This window comes from Oculina patagonica, chromosome 11, assembly GCF_052425735.1.
Source record: "Oculina patagonica isolate OP01 chromosome 11, crgOcupat, whole genome shotgun sequence".
Lineage (NCBI taxonomy): Eukaryota > Metazoa > Cnidaria > Anthozoa > Scleractinia > Oculinidae > Oculina > Oculina patagonica.
In genome coordinates, this window is record NC_135768.1 from 17,264,234 (window position 1) to 17,285,788 (window position 21,555).

Sequence of the window (21,555 nt, forward strand, 5' to 3'; positions counted from 1 at the left end):
CGCTCCCCAGGGTCACCCTCCCTTCAAAGCGAGTGACCCTCCACCCAGGGTCACCCTGCCCCCCGAGTCAACTTTGCAATTTCTCATATAAACGGTTCGCAGCTATTTATAAAGAAACGTATGAAAAGCTCTCTCGCCCGGGGTGGCTCGGCATGGAGGGTAACCCTCCTACCAGGGACAACTCTCCTCCATATAAACAGGCCCTTAGTGCGACCGAAAGACTCCCTAGAACCAGGTAAAAAAGACGGTGTCGTTTACAAATTTCCATGTGAACGCGGCAAAGTATATATAGGAGAAACAGGGAGAGCGATGCAAGACAGGATAAAAGAACACGACAGAGACATACGGCTTGCTCATACACAAACCTCCGCAGTTTCGGAGCATGCAAACGAAACGGGTCATTTTCCTTTATGGAATAAAGTCAAGTTTATCGATCGTGACCATCACCGATACACACGCAGGGTCAAAGAGGGTTTCCAAATAAGACTTCATCCAAATAACATCAACAGAGACAGCGGAATTGAAATTCCTGAAGCATGGATATCTACGATGAGAAAACACAACAGCCGTTCAACTACAAAGCGGACCTCTGAGAAAACATTGGTCGGAATAATAATGAGGGTCGAAATGCACCAATAGCAGCGAACCAACGTGCATAAATAGCGACGAGTAAACAATCGACCTCATCGCCTGATATAAGACTAGCAGTATTGCAGTCGAAACGTCGCGATCAACATCTCAAAGCGATTCTATCGTGAGACAAACGAACAAACGGTCATTCCTAATTATTATTTTATTTCTCACTTTTTGGAACTATCCATAAGTTAAATGAAAAACAACTCTAACGTACGTAGAATAATTTAAGGGAACCAAGCTGTCACCAAAGTGTCACAAGACTACTTGGTTGGGTACTGATTAAGGTTAAAATATTATTTAATAATATTTTAAAAATTACTAAATTATTGAATAGGCATGAAAGATCGCCGTTATGCCTGCAGTGAAGTTTCCTACCAGTTGGCGGGACAACAAAAACGCTTAGTTAATTATAGGTGCATAACGCAAATAAACCGTTGTGACGCCTTGCTAAATTTATGCGCCTGCCTGTCTGCAAGGGCAACCGCAGCGAAAGTCACATTTTGCTGCCGATTTTCACTTCCATCGGCAACAAAATACACTATCTTCTTGTTGTCGAGACATGAACTTTATCTTCAACAATCGGTGCTGGACATATAATTCACATATAAAACAGAAATTCTGGTTACGATGTAAATGGAAGACAACTTTTTGGTTTATTCCGTTCCGAATAGAAATTCTCGTAGCATCATTTCCACTTCTCAGTCCGCATTTCTCCTGTTTTCAAATTGAATACATGTTTCCTAAACGGAAGTTCCCAACCGAATTTCTTTATTTTTTTGCAAATGGTAAACAACCAAGTATTACCTACTTGAGTATTTTCCTTGTTCGCTTCGCCTATCTACTGAAAAACACATAATTGACCAAAAATGATTATGTCTTCAGTCAATCTTCTCAATGCTGCAAAATAAAGGTTACGTTTAACACGATGTTTTAGTTGAAAAGATAAAAAAATGTCTCGAATTTGGTTAAAACTCGAAAACAAAATTAGCAATCGAAAATAAATGTCAATGTTTATTTTCATACGTATTTTATCCCGTGAGGCGTATCACGTCGAGAGCGTAACAATATCCCCGATATCTTTTAGGTAAATAACTACTTAAGGAGTATTCACGAGGCACTCGCGAGAGACGCAAACACAACTGCTATATTTTAGCCTACTGCTGGAAGGCTTATACATTAAAAAGGTTAAGTTCTTCCTTAAAAGTTTCTTGCTTGTTGAAAGCACTCTTCTAACATAATAAAAAGCTATAATTACATGTGAAAGGGAAACTAGAGACAATGATGAGCTAATTTAAAACCCACGCAATTTTGCATTTGACATGAAACTGCCAATCGTTGAAAAGCAGCTGTTTCGAACCTGTTTACTAAAAGCTGTGCAAATTAAAAGCTATTTCTACAAATGCGTGAATACAAATTGATACTATGTAAAACGGATGCAGAGACTGTGTTAACGGAATATCATGGCTAATGCAACATATTTATTAAGTTCTGCTTCGCAAAACTATACGACGACTAATTCTTCAACCTGTCAAACTCTTCAACCTTTTCTGGATATAGAAGCCAGAAAGGATTTACCACAGTTTTACATAATATCTTCAATTTCGGCCTGTGTTGTTGTCTTTATAATGTGCTTCACAACGCTGCTTTTTAATATGGTTGTCATTTTAGCAATATGGAGGACACCCTTGCTTCATCAACCAAGAAATGTTCTCCTCTGTTCCCTGGCAGTTTCCGACTTTTTCGTTGGTTTAACAACCCAGCCTTCCTTTCTAGCAGCAGAAATTTCACTTCTTCTTGGAAACATGGAACTGTACTGCTTGGCAGTGTTTATTCATTTTTACACTAGTTGGATGTTCAATGGGGTTTCATTCCTAACGCTGTCAGCCATTAGCTTTGAGCGATATCTCGCCCTGCGTTTTCACCTTCGATGTGCCGAGTTAATAACAAACACCCGCGTGTTCATTACGGTGATTATTTACTGGTCGATATGGGTTACGTGGATAACGCTTCTGTGGTTTTGGGCGACAAGCAAACTTCTGACCCACATACTTATTGCCCTTTGCATTTTGATAACAGCAATTGACGCCTGGTGTTATTTTATAATTTACAAAACTGTCAAAAGGCACAACAAACAGATTCAGGACTCACAACAACAAACCCATCAAAGCATGGTCCGATATCGACGCACAACAAATACAATGATTATTCTTATTAGCGCTTTTCTCCTAAGCTACTTCCCCTTTATCGTCACTACAGCAATAAGCGCTTCTGTTACGGAGAATTTCCCGTATTTAAGTCATTTCTATGTTAAACCGTATTTAGCACGTTATTCATTTAAAAACACATAAAAGCCAACAGTACCTAATTAGCCAAAAATAACCTGTTGATCTATTATTTTGGTCGTTTAATATAAAAAGGCGTGAGTTAAAATAATTGATTGTTCCTTTTTAGTTCCGAAGTTTTTGTGTTATTTATTTTTAGTAATAGCGGTTGTTTTGGTTATTACCGTAGCTAATTACTTAAGAGTTCCGCGCTTGTCGCATTTCTAAAAAGTGTTACATTTTCTCAGTATTTAATTTAGTTTTCTGATTACTTTACTAAATGAGTCTCGTGCCGATCTCGCCTCTGCTATTCACTTGAATAGGAGTAATTAACAACCTGTTGGTCGCTGACTCATCGTGTTTTAACTGTGAATGCATTTGCTGACACATCTAGTTTCTTTAATTAATGTTTGGTTACTTAATTTACTAGAGGTGAGATCGGTCGGCAAGAAACCGCTCGTTAACACTTTCTAGCTATTCACTAGTTTTAATTTCGTTCGGTAGTTTTAATTTAGTGTTATTTTAGTTGTAACTTCCTCCGCCAAGCAACGAACACTTTTGACAATAAACTCGGAAAGTTAAGTTAGAATTTTTATTAGGTTGCGCTATTCTCAAAGGACTTTATATTACTTTTCACATCTTGGTGTTAGCGCATTTATTATACTCTGTTAAACACACATATACAGGAGTGGTTTTGGCACAAATCGAGACAACTCGCTCGGCTCGCCCGGGCTCGCCTCGCTCCTTGTCTCGATTAGTGACCAAAACCACTCCTGTATATGTGTGTACAAAAATAGCGAGCGGCAAACAAAAATCTCTGCGGCTTGAGCGCTCAAAAATATCAAGCTGAATTGCTGTGCCAGAATTAATTCCTATTGAACAAATATTTTTTCTTAGTATATAAGACAAGATGTCTGCTGCAAGTTATTCGCAAGAAGTTTTGCAACAACTCTTGAAGGAAATTCGTGAATTTGAAAGAAAAACTCAAAGAAACGAAACTTTTTTACTGGCCCAATCCGATTTTAACGAATGGCTACGCGTGTGGAAAATGACCATACCAGAGGGTGGCCGTGCCAGCAAAGACCTTTTTGTATTTCAAAAGAAAACAAAAGGAAAGTTTATTGATTTGGTAGAGAATGAAATAAGAGATTTGAAAAGCGTAAAAGTAAGTTTTGAGATGAAAATAAAATTTACAAAAGAAAATTTTGAGACTGGTTTAACACAAGAGATGGAGCATTATTTTAAAGAAAAAGAACCGCACGTTTTTAACGAACATAATAAACAACAGATAAAACAAGAGTTCGATAGATTTATTGAAACAGCAAAGGGCCAAATTGAGGCTTGGTCAGAGCGGGGCTCAGGGTGGGTTCTTGAAAGAATAATGGCAGCGTACTTGAATGTTGCACGCTATCAGCCATTGAAAGGAGGAACTTACTTACCCCTCCCAGCCAATTTGGCAAACAAGAAAGCAATCATTAACGTGCGAAACAGGGATAACGAATGTTTGAAGTGGGCTCTAAGAGCTGCTTTATTCCCACCAAGAGACGGAAAAAACTTGCAAAGAACAAGCAAATATCCGGTTAACGACGGAATTAACTATGAAGGAATTGTCTTTCCAACGCCTGTAAAACAGATTGACAAGCTTGAGGCACAAAACATAAACCTCGCAATAAATGTGTTCGGCTGGGAAGACAATCGTGTGATTGTGCACAGAATAAGCAAAAAAGAAAAAACAATTCCTCGTATAAACTTTATTTTAATTGAGTCTGAAGAAATTCAGCACTATTGTTATGTAAAAAGAGTAAGCGCTTTACTTTTTGATCAGAGCAAAAGGTGTTGTAAAAAACACTTTTGCATGATGTGCTTGACCGGTTTTTCAAGAGCGGACTTGCTCGAGAACCACGAAAAATATTGCAATGGCATGAACGGCAGGCCGACAAGGATCGAGATGCCGGAAGATGGGGAAAACACCCTTTTTTTCCAAAATCATAACAAACAGATGAGGGCGCCATACGTGATATATGCCGACTTTGAGGCATTGATAAGAAAGATTGAAGGCCGCGAGCGTGGCCCAGAAAGCAAACAAAAAAGCTACACAGAAAAGACAGAAAAGCATGAGGCATGTGGTTTTGCTTACACAGTTGTAAGGAGTGATGGCAGAAACAAACGACCAGTGGTTTACAGAGGTGAAAATGCTGTTGAAGTGTTTTTGAACTGTCTTCAAGAGGAAGAGAAAACAATAAGAAATAGTTTGTCATTGCCAAAACCTCTTGTGATGACTTCAGAAGATTGGGTAAAATTTAAAAATGCAACTGATTGCCATATTTGTGAAAAAAGTTTGATAAAAGATTACTTTTTAGACTCACTGCCAGTTTGGGAAATCGAACAAGAATATGCAGAACCTGAATATTGCGGCCAATCTCATAAAAAATGTTTCTACACAGAAAAGAAAAAACATTTTTATTGTGAATACGAACAAAAATATTACAATTTTTTCTTAAAAAGGTTAACAGAAGAAGAAGACAAAGAAGATGCACAAAAACAGGAAAACTGCTTCTTTTGTGGCAAACCTTTACTTCAGAAAAACTTCAGAGATGTTGTAAAGGATCATTGCCACATCACAGGCAAGTACCGCGGAGCCGCGCACAACGCATGCAACCTGAAAATGCGAATAAAACCAAAAACGGACCAAATACCAGTTGTATTTCACAACCTGAGGGGCTATGATGCACACCATTTAATGCAAGCGATGTCGAAGCTGTCGCAAGCGACACAGAAAGAGGTGAAATGCGTCGCCAACAACATGGAGAAATACATTACATTTTCATTTGGTGGTCTGCGTTTTATTGACAGCTTAAACTTTCTACAAGGAAGCCTCGATTCACTTGTAAGCGCAACACCGAAGGAGTCATTGAAAATAACAAAAGTCATATCAAAAATAAACAGTGAAAAAAATGCAGAATTTGGGAAAAAATCAGAAAATCATAAAAAAGCAGAAATAGAAAAAAATGCAGAACTTCTTTACAAAAAGGGGGTTTATCCATACGAGTACATGGACTCATGGGAAAGATTTGAAGAAACAAGTTTGCCAGACAAAAAAAAGTTTTACAGTAAGCTAAACGATGAACACATTACTGACGAAGAATACGAGCATGCAAAAAGTGTGTGGAAAACTTTTGGATGCGAAACTCTTGGAGATTACCACGATTTGTACGTTAAAACTGACGTAACTCTTTTGGCTGATGTTTTTGAGAACTTTCGAAACATATGCCAAGAAAAGTATGGCCTCGATCCAGCTCACTATTTTACATCGCCTGGCCTTTCTTGGGACGCACTCTTGAAAAAGACAGGCGTGCAGCTTGAGCTCCTTACAGACTCAGAAATACATCTCTTTGTCGAAAGGGGAATAAGAGGAGGTATTTCCATGGTAAGCAAGAGATATGCCAAGGCAAACAATCATTATGTTGAAGGCTACGATCCAAGCAAGCCAAAAAAATACATAATGTACCTCGATGCAAACAACCTTTATGGGTGGGCAATGAGCAAGCCACTGCCAAAAAGTGCTTTTAGATGGAAAAGAGTTATGCCGAATGAAAAAGAAATAATGAGAAAAAAAGAGTTTGCAAAAACCGGCTGGATATTGGAGGTAGACCTCGAATACCCTGCAGAACTGCATGAAGAGCACAACAGTTACCCTTTAGCTCCTGAGAAAAAGAAAATAGATAAAGACTTATTTTCTCCTTACCAAAAAAAATTAATAAATGACCTTGATATGGATCCACCTGACAGTGAAAAGCTCGTGTTGACTCTTGAGGACAAAAGTAATTACGTTGTACATTATCGAAACTTGCAGTTTTATCTGAAACAGGGAATGAAACTAAAACATGTACACAGGGTGTTAGAGTTCGAACAGGAATGTTGGATGGAGCCGTACATCCGGATGAACACAGAATTCAGGAAAAAAGCGAAAAACGACTTTGAAAAGAACTTTTACAAGCTCATGAATAACTCAGTTTTCGGAAAAACAATGGAAAACCTGCGTAACCGTGTTGACATAAAAATAGTGCGAAGCAATGAAACAAACAAAATAAGAAAAATGGTTGCCAGCCCATTGTACTCAAGGCATGTAATGTTTTCAAACGACCTGGTCGGGATTGACATGCGCAAAAGCAAACTGTTTCTTAATAAGCCTGTCTATACAGGGATGACTATCCTTGACAACAGCAAGATACTCATGTACGATTTTTATTACAACCATCTGAAAAAGGTATACGGACAACGATGCGAGCTATTGTATACAGACACAGACAGCCTTTTGCTCGAGATCGAAACAGAAGATATTTACACAGACATCGAATGTAACAAAACTCTGTATGATACAAGCGACTACCGAAAAGAGCATCCACTCCATTCATACGAAAACAAAAAGGTCTTGGGGAAAATGAAAGACGAATGCGCAGGAAACCCAATAAAAGAGTGTGTTTGTCTTAGACCGAAAATGTACTCGATAATGACTGATGTAGAAAGTGAAAAGGTTTTGAACAAAATAAACAACAAATTTCCCGAAACATACATATCAGAGTGTGATTGTACGGGACAAAAAATATACTCGATAATGACTGATGTAAAAAGTGAAAAAAAGTTTTTGGACAAAATAAACGACAAATTTACCGAAACCTTTATATCAGATTGCTTTTGTACGGGACAGAAAAAGTCAACGATAAAGGTGGACGAAAAAAAAATAAAAAAAGCGAAGGGTGTAAAAAAGTGTGTTGTCAAGAAGCAAATAATGCATGAACAGTATAAGGAAGCGCTTAAAGGACCAAAGCAGCTGTGGCATGGAATGAACATACTTAGAAGCGAGGGTCATGAGATTTACGGAATGCATCTCAACAAGGTCTCGCTGTCGCCTTTTGACTCAAAGCGATGGATAGCGGATGATGGGATACATACAAATGCTTACGGATATAAGCCGACATAAACAGAACGTTTATAGCTTTTCTGGTGGTAACTGTGTATTTGGAGGAATAACAAGCAATTCTTCACGCACGAAGCCGCGCTTGGGACCATCGTGCAAGTAATAAAGCACTGGCTGATCAGGTTTAGTAACAGACCTTTCAATGCTGTAGACTTTTAATGACCAAATCGGATCTGTTGCCCTTTTTACACCACCTTCCAGCTCACCAGGTTGGTAGAGATAGCGCACATTAATGAGAGAGGGGAGTTTTTTTTCTTTCTTGCCAACAGGTCTTGTATATTTTGAGGACGGTTTTGACGAAACAGCCTTTTCTTTGATTGCGGCAGCTGGTTTCTTACAAGTAAGACTGGTTACTTCGTTGTTCAGAGCGGCAACAACTTCGGGTAGCCTTTTTACCCACGCTGTCGACCGCTGGCCAGATGGCAGGGTCAACTCGACACCGTACTGATAACCAAACAGGCGCTCTGCCAGTGTTTGATTAAAACGTTCAACAATGGCTTGATCTCTGTGGATGTTAACACGCCCGCGCCTAATATAGGTTTTGTGATTTTCCATTTCTTTGGTAACAGCGCCCATGAATTCGCGCCCGGGGTCAACTTGCAGCATCTGTGGCCATTTTAGTGCACTTCGCCTGTAAATTGTCTGAAAACCTTTTGCAACCTCAGTTGAATCTTTGGAGGTCAAAGGCTCGGCCTCTTTGTAACGGCTGGCAACGTCAACAACAGTCAGCGCGTATTTGTAAACTTTTCGCCCTCGCGGCAGTTTGTCGTGTGGCAGAAAAAGAAGGTCCGCCTGGTGGACCGCGTTAGGAGTAGAAACATCGAATTTTGGGCGAGGAACGTATCGGGGTGCCGGAAGGTAGATCTGCCAAAGGGCCTGCTTAACGAGCCACTTTTTAGCAGCATCTTCGGAAACCTTGGCAGCCTCGGCTAATTTTTTTATCGCGGCAATTCCTTTCCAATAGCCCTGGGGGCTATAGTAGACTTTCGAGATCTTTGCATCCATGCGTATACAAGAAAAAAAGAAAAGTTTAAAGAAACCGAAAGGCAGCGTACCCAAGTGCAAGCGCGCCAGCGCCAACGAACATAAGTTCACCTTGTTTCTGCTGCTCGCTTGGCTGATAAAAATCAGAAAACTTTGGCTCTTTTGGAGGAATCATTTGCTTGTCAGGATGTGCCTGGTTGTAGAGTTTGAAAGCGTAGTCAGTGTTAGTGAAGTTCTGTTTGGCCTGCTCTTTTATTTCCGCGTTGGTTTGTATCCAGTCGAGGAGCTTGGTGCGGTCGCGAGAGTATTTCGCGTAAGCTGCCTGGTAAGCCTCGAGAGCTTTGTCGTGTCTTTCTTTTTCTTTCAAAGCAGCATCATCACCACCACCCAAAGCGCGAGCAAGGTAGTTGCCACCAATGAAAGCAGCGGCGTTTAAGATCGCTCCGCCAGCCATAATAGCGATGCTTGCCATTGTGTGTCTTTGTTCTTATATTATGCGAATTTTTTTTAATTGGTTGGGAGGATTTTTTGGTCCTCGAGATATTGTTTTAGTGCAAGACTGCCTGTCATGACGGCTGTGAACTTTACATAGTTCATAAAACTGCTGCTTGGGTCGGATGTAAAGTTTTCTTTCACAACTTTTTTGGCAGCCCAGCCGATTCCGGCGGCTAGACCTGTAATGGTGGCTGCATCCATGAGTGTTTTCACGAGTTTGTTGTCGGACATGACGGTAGAACTTAGTTCAGTATAAAATTAAAAAAAAAACATTTAATTGAAAATTCATTGTTCCCCTTCTTCTTGAGCGCTTTCGCGCACTTTCACGAAAATATCTGGGTTTTTTGCAATCCAAACGATTGTTTTGACGCACTTTTCCGTGAAATTTATCCAAACCAAGCCAACCGTTGAAACTGCAGCAACGGTTAACATAAACTGTTGGATGTCAGGGACTTTCCACATTTTATTATAAAATGATGAAAAAATATTTAATTGAAAGTTTATTAATCCATCGGACGAATTCCTCTTTTTGGTTGCGGAATTTTCGATGATGCGCTGATTCGCTGCCGCTCTGCAGGAGCCTCTTGAGCTGGCTCGGGTTCTGGTGCCGTGCCTTTGGCTGGGTGGGTTTTGCTCTTGATAAAGGCTTTGATGTCTTCGCGTTTGACATAAGTTGTAATAATTGCAACGCCAATGCCCAGCAAAGAGATCCATTGATTTGTGCTTAGACCGCTGGATTCCGGCGGAGACTCGGTCGGAGCTGGTTCCGTTACGGGTGGAGTTACATTTCGCTTAGCAGCCGCAGATTTCTTTTCCTTTTCTTTTGCAATTATGGCAGCGGCCTCGACAGCAGCTTTTTTCTGTGCTTCACGAGCCTGTTTTGTTTTTTCAGCTGCAAGCTTGCCAGCAGCCACTCGCTTTGGATTTTTGGCAGGTTTTGTTGCAGGAGTTGTTGAAGTGACTTGTGGAACGTTTTCTTGAACAACTGCAGGTTCGCTCGGTATTTGTGTTTCAGGGTCCGCCATTTATTAGAAAAAATAATATATTTAAATGAAAAATGCTTAGCAAACTTTTTTGGTCAGCATTTAATGAGCATTGTTCAGTAATTACTTAGCATTTTCTTAGCATTGCTTAGTAATTTACTCAGGAAGATCTTTATGCTCGCTTTCTAGAGTCGCTTGTGGTGCTGTGCTGTAATCAATGTGCTTTGCCGTTATCAAAGCAACAGAAGCTGGAGAAGAAACTTGCCGTATTTGAAAGACAAACCGCCGACAAGATTGGAAAGCTCGTTGTTGATGATGTAGTCATTTTTAAGCTCTTTTTGCAAAGCTTCAATATTTTTTAAGGGCACGAACAGACTTGCGGCTTTCGTAAAAAGAGTGAGCGCGCTGTCGATAAGATTTTCTGTGGTCTTGGCCCCAACATACGCTTCGTACCTCGTGAAGTACTTTTCGACGTCTTTGTCGGTCAAGCGCTTTACCTGATCGTGAGTTAGCTGCACACCGATTGCTTCTTTAGACTTGCCTGTTGAAACAAGTCTTGCAAGCTGTTCACGTAAAGCTGGAATGTCAGGTCCCGCTGCTTGCATCTCTGACGGCATACTGCCTGGTTCAGGTTCAAGCAATTCCATTACGGACGTTTCTAACATAATTCGTTCACTTGCAGTGATATCGGTGGAAGTTGCGAACGGGTCAGCCATTTATTACTCTAAAAAATATGTTCAATAAAAAAATTCTGTGCCGTAAGGGTGGCGATGAGAAATAACAAGATGCGAAAACTTATTTTTTTTCAGCTTTGAAATGACTTCTTTGTAATCTTCATGGGAAAGTTCGCCAGCGTAATCCTCAAAGATTGCCTTCGTGGTCTTGGCAGAGGGGGTGTAAAAGAAAACGATTGCCGCAACATTTTCGCGGAATGAGGCTGTAATGCTTGTCATTTTTTGAGTCAGCACCCACACGCTCAAGCCTGCATGGCGAGCAGAGAAAGCAAGATTCACCAACTCCCCCGTTCGCCCTTTCACATCTTTAGAAGCAGCGCAGTCGTCGAGGATGATAAGCGTGTTCGCACCCTCAAAAAGAAATCTTGAAAGCTTTAACCAAGATTCAACCTCGTGCTGCTCGCAAATGAAAACAAAAAATCGAAGATCTTCCTCAGCAAAGCGATAATAAGTCTTGTTGTGCGCGAAAGTCGGGCATATGAGCACGATGTAGTCAAACTTGCCTCGGAAAGGGCCACAAAGCTGATTGACCACGTACCTTGTTTTTCCTGAGTTTGTTGGTCCCACAATGAGGGCGTTGAAGGGTATATTGGCAGGATCCATTTCAGAACAGAACTTCGTTTGCGTTCTTATATTATAAAAGCACAGATTCTAACTGCCTGCCAATTATATTCATTTGGGCGTCGCTGATTACGTAAATGTGGCAGTTCAAATTACCTGAGCCGCTTGTTTTCCTCTCTAGCTCAAGCTGGACACCGTCCTTTGTGTTCACAAGGCGCTTGCCGCTTCCGTGCATCGAGTGGTCAGCCATGGAACGCAGATCAATCAGAAGGCCGAACTTGTCTTCTGTGTAAAACTTTTGCAGGGTCATGTGCTGCGTTTTATTTTTTTCTTTCATGTAGAATCTTTTAACTTCTTCCCATATGTCCATTCCTTCGATGCCGTTGTTGTACAGCATGTTTGGCGAGCCGTTGACAGTGACGCTTACTTTTGTAAGGTCTGGGTTAATGTACTTTTCCGAGATCCTTGCACCTTTGGCATATTGCTCTATAAAAAGTAGCAAGATACCTTTTAGGGACCTCCTCTGAGGGTTGACCTTAAGATTCAGACGTGTGTCGGATCCTTTTGCAAAAGTAACAACTTCGGCACGCTGGATGTGGTCGTAAGCGAACTCTTTGCCGCCCGAGTAAGCGCTGAACGCCTCATCTGCAATTTCCTTGCTTCTTATCATTTCGTACTCCAGCTGTATGTTTGTCAGCTTGTATTTCAGTTTTGTTGCATCTGAGCCTCTGACAACATGTTCGGCTGCCGCGAGCTTCAGTTCGAAAACAAGATCGTTGTATAGTGCCTGTGGATAAAATGCTCCGTGGTCAGTTAGAATCTGGTGATCCAGACGGATGCGGTATTTATTTCCATATAGCTCATTCAGCTTTTTTTCTGCTTCGACTCCTGAAGTTTTCTTATCGCCAGCATTTGAGCGAATTTTGTTGAGGTCCTCGCTCTGAATGCCCTCTGGCACCCTGTCGTCGCGCTCCTCCTGCGAAAGGGAAAAATCTTCGAATATTTTGTAGATGTCATAGCCAACCGTGTCCTGCATGACGGTGCCTTCGTACTTTACAACAAACTTGTCGACCAGAGCTCGGCTGACGTTGTCAACCAGAAAGTTGTTGGCATGGCCTCCGCTCAAGTCGATGTTGAAGCGCAGCGCCAGCGAGCCAGGCACAATGACCTCGTTTTCGTTCAGCTTTGGCACCGAAACATACAGAGTTTCCTCTGGATTGGCTTCAGTGCGGTCAAAAGTGATTCGTTTTACAGCGCGCTCGGCTTTCAGTGCGCCAAGTATTTTCTCTGTGCGTCCCGGTCGAAGGTTTTCTTGAACAGCAGCCATCACTCGAAAGGTTTTATTGTTAAATTGAAAAGTTTAAATTGAAAATATATATATATAATTACGCGATGGCAACAGGTGGTGGTGATTTTGGCTACGAGGACCCTGATTTAGACCGAGATCTTGACCATGACGGTGATAATGACGGTTATGATGATGATGATGAACAAGAGGTCAACACAACCGGGCGATTTCAGCCAAATATGGCATCAACATTCTACCATGATGGTGAAGAACATGAAATGCAAACAATGCAGCACGAACAGAGCGGGCTGCCTGATACCTCCTACGACGAAACACCTTTGCTTGGCAGTGCGAAATCAATGAGCGAAAAGGCATGGAATGCTCTAAAAGGGGTATTTCCAGAAAGCTCATCAACAAACCTTGAAGCCTCTTACAGTCATAAAGGGCAGGATTACAAGTAAAAATGGTCGGAGCTGGTAAAAAATCATATGACCTTTTCACCACCAAAAGGGGTACAGGTGGTGAACAACAGCTAAATCCAAGTCTTACAAAAGAAATAAAAAATGCACTCGGAAAGTCCATTTTTGTATTAAAGGAAGAAGTTCAACAACAACTGGCCGAAAAAGAAAAAGCACTGGAACAATCTGTTTCTCTAGCACAAGAACAGGAAAAAGTTAAAAATGACATGGAAGAAATCAGAAACCAAATAAGACAAATTGATGAACAGAGAACCGCTCTTGAGGATAAACATGGTAATTTGGATAAAGAAGAAATTCAAAAACTAAAACAGCAAAAGAAAGACCTTGAAAAACAACATCAAGAAAAAAGAAAGAAACTGGAACAAATAAGCAAAACAGCAAAACAGACGCCAAAATTAAAAGAAGATATTCAGAAGCTCACAGATGAAAATAACAGATTAAATGAAACCGTGAGAGAACTTGAAGAAAAAATGAACACAGAAGCCCTCAACGAACTAAAAGAACAAAAAACAGAACTGGAGCGCCAAAATGCGGAAGACAGAAAGATTATAGATGATGAGAATGCCTCCACCACTGACAAACAAGCCGCGGAAGAAAGAGTTGCTGAAAGAACCGAGGAGCTCGCACGTTTGCAAACACAGATTGCAGAAAGAGAAAGAGCGCTTCCACTTCGTGAGAGGATCAAAGAAATCTTCAAAAAAAATGGCGTGACAGTAACAGCAATCTTTCTTGCTGCTGGTGTCACGATTGGTGCTGTAATTGGTGCCATTACAAACTCTTTGAAGGCTACCGGCAAAGCGTTGGGGAAAGGCTTAAGTGATGTTGGCTCAAAGGTGGCATCAGCTCTGCCCGGTCTTATTGGCTCGATTGTGAGCTTTCTTTTCAAAACCGCTGGTCAAGTAATTAGCTTTCTTGCAGAGCACACCTGGCTGCTTATACTTGCTGCGGTTGCTTTTCTTGTTGAAAGATACATCAAGAAGAGACGTTAACGCATAAGGGCGTAGAGCAAAGCTGCAGCTCCAACCGCACCAACAGCGATAGTTGCTTTGTTTATTTCGTGTGTATCATTGACTTCAACCTTTGTAGCTTTAGCGCTTTGCGCGCTTTCAGCTTCAGCACCTTCGGTGCTCGTTGGTGCCGTAGTTTTTTTTGTGTCCCTTTGTGACTCCTTGTGTATAGGATTTGAAGGGTGGCTGTTTGGTGGGTTTACCTTTGATGGTCCTCCGGCCATCAGTTTAAGAGCTGCTTTTTTTGTTGATTTATTAACATCATTATTCAATCCTATTTTCATTCCTGCTACAGCCTGCTTCAGCTGATTGTTGTAGCCGACAACGCTTTCTGTGTTTATCACCATACTACCAGGCATCAGCCAGGCACCAGGGCAGACAGCAAGGTTAAGCCGAACCTTCGCTTCATCGATAGAAAGTTGGTATCTTTGAACTGACTTTGCCAGATCTGGTTGCCTTATAGCGTCTTCAACCAACACGAGGAACTCACTTTGAGCCTCCTTTGCGCGGCCGCCTGTGCCAAGTATGCTACTTCGAACGTTGACCTGCGAACCCAGAATACAGTAGACAAAAGCCTCTATCGACTGGTTTACTCTCGACAAACCTGCCTGAGTCAGCCCTTCTGCGGCGTTAGGACAAAACCAGTCTGCCTGTGCATATGCAGCGTCGTCTGGCTCGATATATTGAATTAAGTTACCCTTGCTTGCAGCTCCCCCTTCGTCCGAAAATTTATCGTAATCGGGGTATTTTGCTCCAGAATTTTTTGGTCCAATGTTAGTAAACCAGATATAAACATCACCAAGCCCATGATTGGCACCTCTTGTGAAACGAAAATCGCTTGACGGGTCGACACCGAACTCAGCGCATATTCTTTTATACGAAGCCACGTCGTACTTGTTGTCGAACTGGCTAAACGTTGGGTCGCCTGGCAAGGCGCTTACGCTCTGAATTCCACCCATCTGAAACAATATTCGCCTGATTGTGAAATAAACGTGAAAGAGGTAAAAATTACGCACAACAGGTGGCAAACTGAGAGCTGAGTGTTCTTCATCAAAAATTTCACGACTTATCCCACTGCCTGTTGTCGCGCACCAGACAGCAAAGTTAAGTTGTTGAGGCCAGTAGCCAATATTTGGGCTAGCAAGCCACCTTTTTGACTCTTTTCCTGATGTATGCTTCAGTTTTGTTTTTTGAAAAATCTCTCTTAATTTCGTTGTGAAATATTGATCTGGTGTGACGTAGATGTTGATTTTGCTGTTAAATATTTTTTTCAAACTCGGTGCGGCTTCGTGAAATCCAACCGCGGGAATTGGTAAAGATGCGCCTTTTGCGCCGCTTGGTGACAGCTGTTGTGGAAAACCGCCTGAAATTTGATTCACCCCCAGTGCTTTTTTCATCTCTGGGCTCCAATATTTGCTGTCAGAGCCAAAAACATTTATCAAATGGCCTTGCTCTGCCTTGTAATAAATGTCTGCCGTTGCTGTGTGGTTGTACGCGAACTCAACCTGTGCAACAAATTTTGTTCGGTCAGCGTTTGGATATTTTGCAAGAAAAGGTTTCCATGCCTTGTCTTTTGCCGCTTCAGAAATTGTAGTTGCTTCTGGGGTTTTCATCCACTTCATAAAATCTCTTTCTTTGGAATCAAGAAAAATTGATTGAGAAATGTCATCAGCTCTCGGAATAGGCGGAGCCATTTTATATTAAAGATTTATTTTTCAAAAGATAATTATAAAGATGGTTGTGCTCACTGTCACCACAACAGAAAATCCTCACACTGTTTATTTTGACCAGCCTATTCCAAAACCAAGCTATATCCGGCTTTTAAGTTGTTCTCTTTACAACAGCTGGAATAGTTTGGAAAAGGATGGAATAGTTTTTTATAAACAAGCGAACAAGGAAGAGAAGGCGCGTTATATACGGCAAGGAAACTACTCACTCGATGACATTGGAAGTATTTTTGAAAAAGGATTTCCAGAGAAAAACATGTTTTCTGTAACAAAAGGCATTACAGGTCGTTCTTTGATAATAAGAGCAAAAGAGCCCAATTTAAAAACTATTGGACTAAATGAAAGTCTTATTAAGTTCTTTAATTTGCCTGGGTTTGAGAATCACGCAAGCATTGAAAAAGAATATTTTGAAACATTTGAGATAAATAATGTTTCAAATCCTAAAAATTACTTTATCGACTGTGACCTTATCGACAAGCAACAAAGCTTGCTAAATGGTAAGCCAACAAGCCTTTTAGCGTTTTTTGACATACGTGGAAAACCGTATGAAAAAGTTTGTTACCAAAATACACATCTTAACGTCTTGCGCGACGTTTCTGCTGAAGAAAATGTATCATCTCTGACTCTTTCGATTAGAGATGAAAATGGAAACCCATTCGATTTTAACGGCACAAATCTTACATATGAGCTGGAATTAAATTAAATTAAATACAAAAATAAAATTTTATGTATACGACCATGTCATCTGCTAATGTTCTCCCGAGTGCCCCTGATTATGGTGTTAGCGAAGAAAACAGCGTAAAACACGCGGAAACCCAAACTTTATATCCTGTTCTGCCGCAACAGAATGACTTCCGTTTGCAAAAAGCGAATGAAGTTTTGAAATATTTAAGCGAAGAAGTTGACCACTATCGGCTGGTTGCAAAAAAATACAAGCGAACAAAGACAATTATCAACTACGCTTGCTTCATTGCTGGTGGCGTTTCTGGTGCCCTTTCAGCAGGGGGGGTTGGTGCTGCAATGACAGGGATTGGCTTACCTGCGGCTCTTCCGATTGGCATAGTCGCTGCTACGTTCGGTGCCAGCGCTGCAGTTTTAACCGGTTTTTACAAAAAACTCGAGCCCAAACTTATTAAGCACTGCAAAATCATGGCCCTTGCCATGTCAAAGTTTGATACCGTCAACCGAATTCTTTCCAAATCTCTTGTTGACGGCAAAATAACAGATGCTGAGTTTCAGAGCGTTCTTAATGAGAAAGAGAGTTATGAGATTCAAAAACAAATATTTCGTAAGGGCACACTTCCAAAAGAAAGTAAAAAGCAAAGAAGTCCTGACATTGAACGGCTGAGACAGGAGATAAAAAAACAAGAACTGCAGAAATTAAAAAAACGTCTTGCAGCCGAGTCGAAATCAGATTTGAGAAAATAAACACTGGATTTCATCTGAGTGTGCAAAAAAATAAATATAACATTTGAGGCTGTGTTCTTTTTTTTCCACGATCCACGATCCACGATTCTGATTTTCCCAAAGTCCAAATCCCCCTCAGCCTGCCTGTCACGCTCTGACTGCGACAAAATATTTTAGCGGCCGCCAGCGAAAGACGGGTAACACGCATTTATTTAGGTGAGAGCGGGGGGTTATTTGACTTTTTTTTTTTTGCTTGGGAGCCGTTGTATTTATTAATATATAAGCAATCAATAAACAAAACAGATGTGCAAAGTAAAAAATAATTTTATTCAGTTGCTAAGTTAAATGTTCGTTGACAACGGCGGACATCTATGGCCACGGTATCCAAGGTAAATTGTTCGTTGACAACGGCGGACATCTATGGCCACGGTAACTAAGGTAAATTGTTCGTTGACAACGGGGACATTCATGGCCACGGACAGGTAAATTGTTCCTTGACAACGGCGGACATCATGGCCACGGTATCCAAGGTAAATTGTTCGTTGACAACGGCGGACATCTATGGCCACGGTAACTAAGGTAAATTGTTCGTTGACAACGGCGGACATTCATGGCCACGGTATCCAAGGTAAATTGTTCGTTGACAACGGCGGACATTCATGGCCACGGTATCCAAGGTAAATTGTTCGTTGACAACGGCGGACATTCATGGCCACGGTATCCAAGGTAAATTGTTCCTTGACAACGGCGGACATTCATGGCCACGGTATCCAAGGTAAATTGTTCCTTGACAACGGCGGACATTCATGGCCACGGTATCCAAGGTAAATTGTTCCTTGACAACGGCGGACATCTTATGGCAGCGCGGCGTCTGTCCTTTGATGACTTGACAAGTTTTGGTCAATTCGGGTTACGCGTAACCCATTTGCATTCCAATTAGGCTTGTAACTTGGCCGATTTTTGTCAAGTTCGGCAAAACGCTTTAGTTGTATCAGGCTATCGTTAGACATCTACAAATGAATCATTTCGATAAACTGAGTTAAATCTTCTTAATTTTGATCGAAAAAGGTTTGATAAACGTCTTTAAGCTTCCGATATACTTAACCGATTGCAATAAAACTTCACGCGACCAAGCATCTGATTGTTGTCCGTAATTGCTTCGGTTTCGTGAAGCGAAGGCACGAATAGCTGATGTTAAATATTATAATCGGACCCTCGTTTGTCGTTTCCAAATGATTCATGTCCGTAAGCTGTGTCTTTGCTTCTTTTTCAATGAAGGTTTGATAAACGTCTTTATACTTCGGCCATGCTTGCTTATGTAATACAAAAAAGCTTATGTGAATAATATAAAGTTATAATTTTAACTGTGATTGGTCACAAAAGACGTCATTACATCGGGAAATAACCTATTAACTAAAAATAGTAATGACGCTTGGTAAATAAACTTACCGTGATCTTATATTGTTCTTTTATGTGCTAGAAAGTTCTCAGCTCAATATTTGCATGTGAGTTATATTGTTGTTGAATAAATAATTCGCAAAAACACATGCGATTTGCTTTATTTTATCCAAACTTTTACTCCTGCTTGAAAGGAGAATAGCATTTTAAGTCGTTAAAGGCATACGCCAAAAAAAATATATATCCTAGTGCAGGTTTAAAAGTTTTCCTGCTTGACCAAGCATGACAATATATACACGTCAGGGGGTTTTCCGGTTTCTGCTTGCGGGGTAACCATACATTACGGCTAATTATTCATGTTTCGCTTCGCGAAGCAGCCGGTTTGATGTCTTCTCTTTTGGACAACCATTTTTTGTGTCTGTAAAATTTCAGTCAAAAAAACGTTTTTGCACTTTGTCAGACAATGATTTGCATGTTTTTAACACGCGTTGTTTGTCAAAAAGTTTGCAAGAAGCTTTTTGTCAACTGATTTTAACAATTCGATGGTTTCTTCTCTTATGAAAAAGTTTTCCTTTTTTGCATTTTTATGGTAATTAGGACGCATAATGTCTTGTTCTTTTGTGTTGTTTGAGATTTTTTTTGGGCATGTTGATATGATTGATTTCCTTCCTTTTCCCATTTTATCTTTATTGGGCATTTGTTCAATAGGAATTAATTCTGGCACAGCAATTCAGCTTGATATTTTTGAGCGCTCAAGCCGCAGAGATTTTTGTTTGCCGCTCGCTATTTTTGTACACACATATACAGGAGTGGTTTTGGTCACTAATCGAGACAAGGAGCGAGGCGAGCCCGGGCGAGCCGAGCGAGTTGTCTCGATTTGTGCCAAAACCACTCCTGTATATGTGTGTGTTAACAATAGACGCTTGTACAAATCGTATATAAACAACCGCACTTGTAATGCTTTCTCGATTACATCTCTTGATTACATCTCTTGATTACATCTCTTGATTACATCTCTTGATTACATCGTCGATTACGAAGTTAGAAGAATAAACCGCTGTTGGAACCAAGCTGAGTTGTTGCTGTTGCTGTCCGTTCAGTTCGTGGTTAGATCCCGGTACCCAAGAGTGTAACGGCTCTTCCTTGCAAGCGAGTGCCCCATTTGAGTCTAATCTTCCCCGCAATTATCGTCGCAGTTGTCTCGTTAACTCAAGTTCAGAGTTCGCCCGTTTCCCCCATCGCACACACAAGAAAAACTCTACCGTTACACTTCGCAATCGAAGGAAGACATGAGGACATCGGCGGCTCACTGTCTTGCCGTTGTGGTCATTTTTGCAAACTCTACAGCAAATCCGTTGATTTACTTCTGGCGAGTGGCCGAGCTTCGCGAAAGCGCGAAACAAACTTTTAGGAAACTTCATCCTAAGAATGTGAAGCAGGAAGACGTGGAGTTAGATACAAGATAGCTCTGGTGCTAAGGTTTAGGTGTACACATTTGGCACCTTTATAGGACCGTAACCAGACTTCTTCGTTAAAACATAGACGAGGCAAAAGTCGCGAGTGTCGAAGGCACTAGCCGCTAGCGGGGCCTAGAAAGAAAAAAAAATGAAAAACAAGAAGCTCAGAGACACTATTTTCAGCTTTTTCATGAGGTATTTCTTCAAAAAAATCAATCAGGTTCAACTGGGGATCATTTTCCAACCTCAAAGTATTTTTTCTAACACATATTGGGTTAAAATCTAGACGAGACAGGTGCCTCGTCTTGCCTCTTGGTAGCTACGGCCCTGCTTTAGTCCCGTCTTAGGGCCTCTTCATATGATCCCGGTTGACCGGGCTGGCCCAGGTACCGAGATCTCGGCTCACTCCTATTTTCTTGTAAAATTTTGGATGTGTTCATATGAGAAGGTGGGCCAGCCCGGTTACCGATATCTCGGTTTCTGCAACCGAGATCTCGACAACCGGGAAGAATATTTTCCCATATGAACACTCCAGCCCGGTCGCCGGGACGCAACTTTTTTTGAGAAAATAGCTTCCCTTTCGTAATTGGGCGGTCCAAATGGTTTAATTTTGCCTTGGATCTATTTCCACTTCAGAAATATGCGAATTAGCTTTATTAATAAAGTTACATGGGTCAATAAAGCTACGATAGTCGCGAAAGATGCAACTTTATGTGTCGCTATTTTGCCTTCGTTTCTTGAATTTTATCCCCGTCAACCGGGCTAAAATTTTCCATATGAACAGAGGTCAAAATCCGTCCTGGTAACTGAGACAGCTCGTAAACCGGGCTCATGTGAAGAGGCCCTTAGATAGGGCTTTCCACAAGTTGCTCGGCAACTTTTTGGCAACTTTTCATATTTCGAGCAACTTTCTTTTCTCCGAAGATTATCCGAGTGTTGTTCAAAGGCCATACGAACGTTTCCGAAGATTTACGAAGTTTGCCGTAGACTTTCGAGGAACATTTGAAGACTTTTTAACTTTCGGCTCATTCTGCATTAAAACATCACAAAACTCGTCAGCAAACATGACGTCATCGATATGCACGATTTTTCTCATTTAA

General features: G+C 41.1%; 2 protein-coding genes across 2 annotated transcripts; one reads left to right on the forward strand and one right to left on the reverse strand.

Annotated features, from left to right (window-relative positions):
* Positions 1 to 2,080: 2,080 nt before the first annotated feature.
* On the forward strand, positions 2,081 to 20,464 carry LOC144629700 (histamine H2 receptor-like). The gene is made up of 3 exons (XM_078487923.1): positions 2,081 to 2,906; positions 8,713 to 8,721; positions 20,282 to 20,464. The coding sequence occupies exons 1-3, from the start codon at positions 2,097 to 2,099 to the stop codon at positions 20,462 to 20,464; spliced, it is 1,002 nt and encodes a 333-aa protein (XP_078344049.1). The 5' UTR covers positions 2,081 to 2,096.
* On the reverse strand, positions 10,983 to 13,019 carry LOC144630896 (uncharacterized). The gene is made up of 3 exons (XM_078489263.1): positions 13,011 to 13,019; positions 11,971 to 12,668; positions 10,983 to 11,019 (listed from the first exon to the last, which is right to left on the reverse strand). Exons 1-3 carry the CDS (start codon positions 13,017 to 13,019, stop codon positions 10,983 to 10,985), a joined length of 744 nt encoding a protein of 247 aa, XP_078345389.1.
* Positions 20,465 to 21,555: the final 1,091 nt, after the last annotated feature.

Excerpts from the sequence above, each read along its gene's own strand:
- LOC144629700 (XM_078487923.1), top strand. The coding sequence starts at position 2,097 with ATGGCTAATGCAACATATTTATTAAGTTCTGCTTCGCAAAACTATACG.
- LOC144630896 (XM_078489263.1), bottom strand. Across the intron at positions 11,020-11,970 it reads AAGTTTTACACAGAAGACAA|GCAGTATGCCGTCAGAGATG; the intron begins GTTCGGCCTTCT and ends AACCTGAACCAG.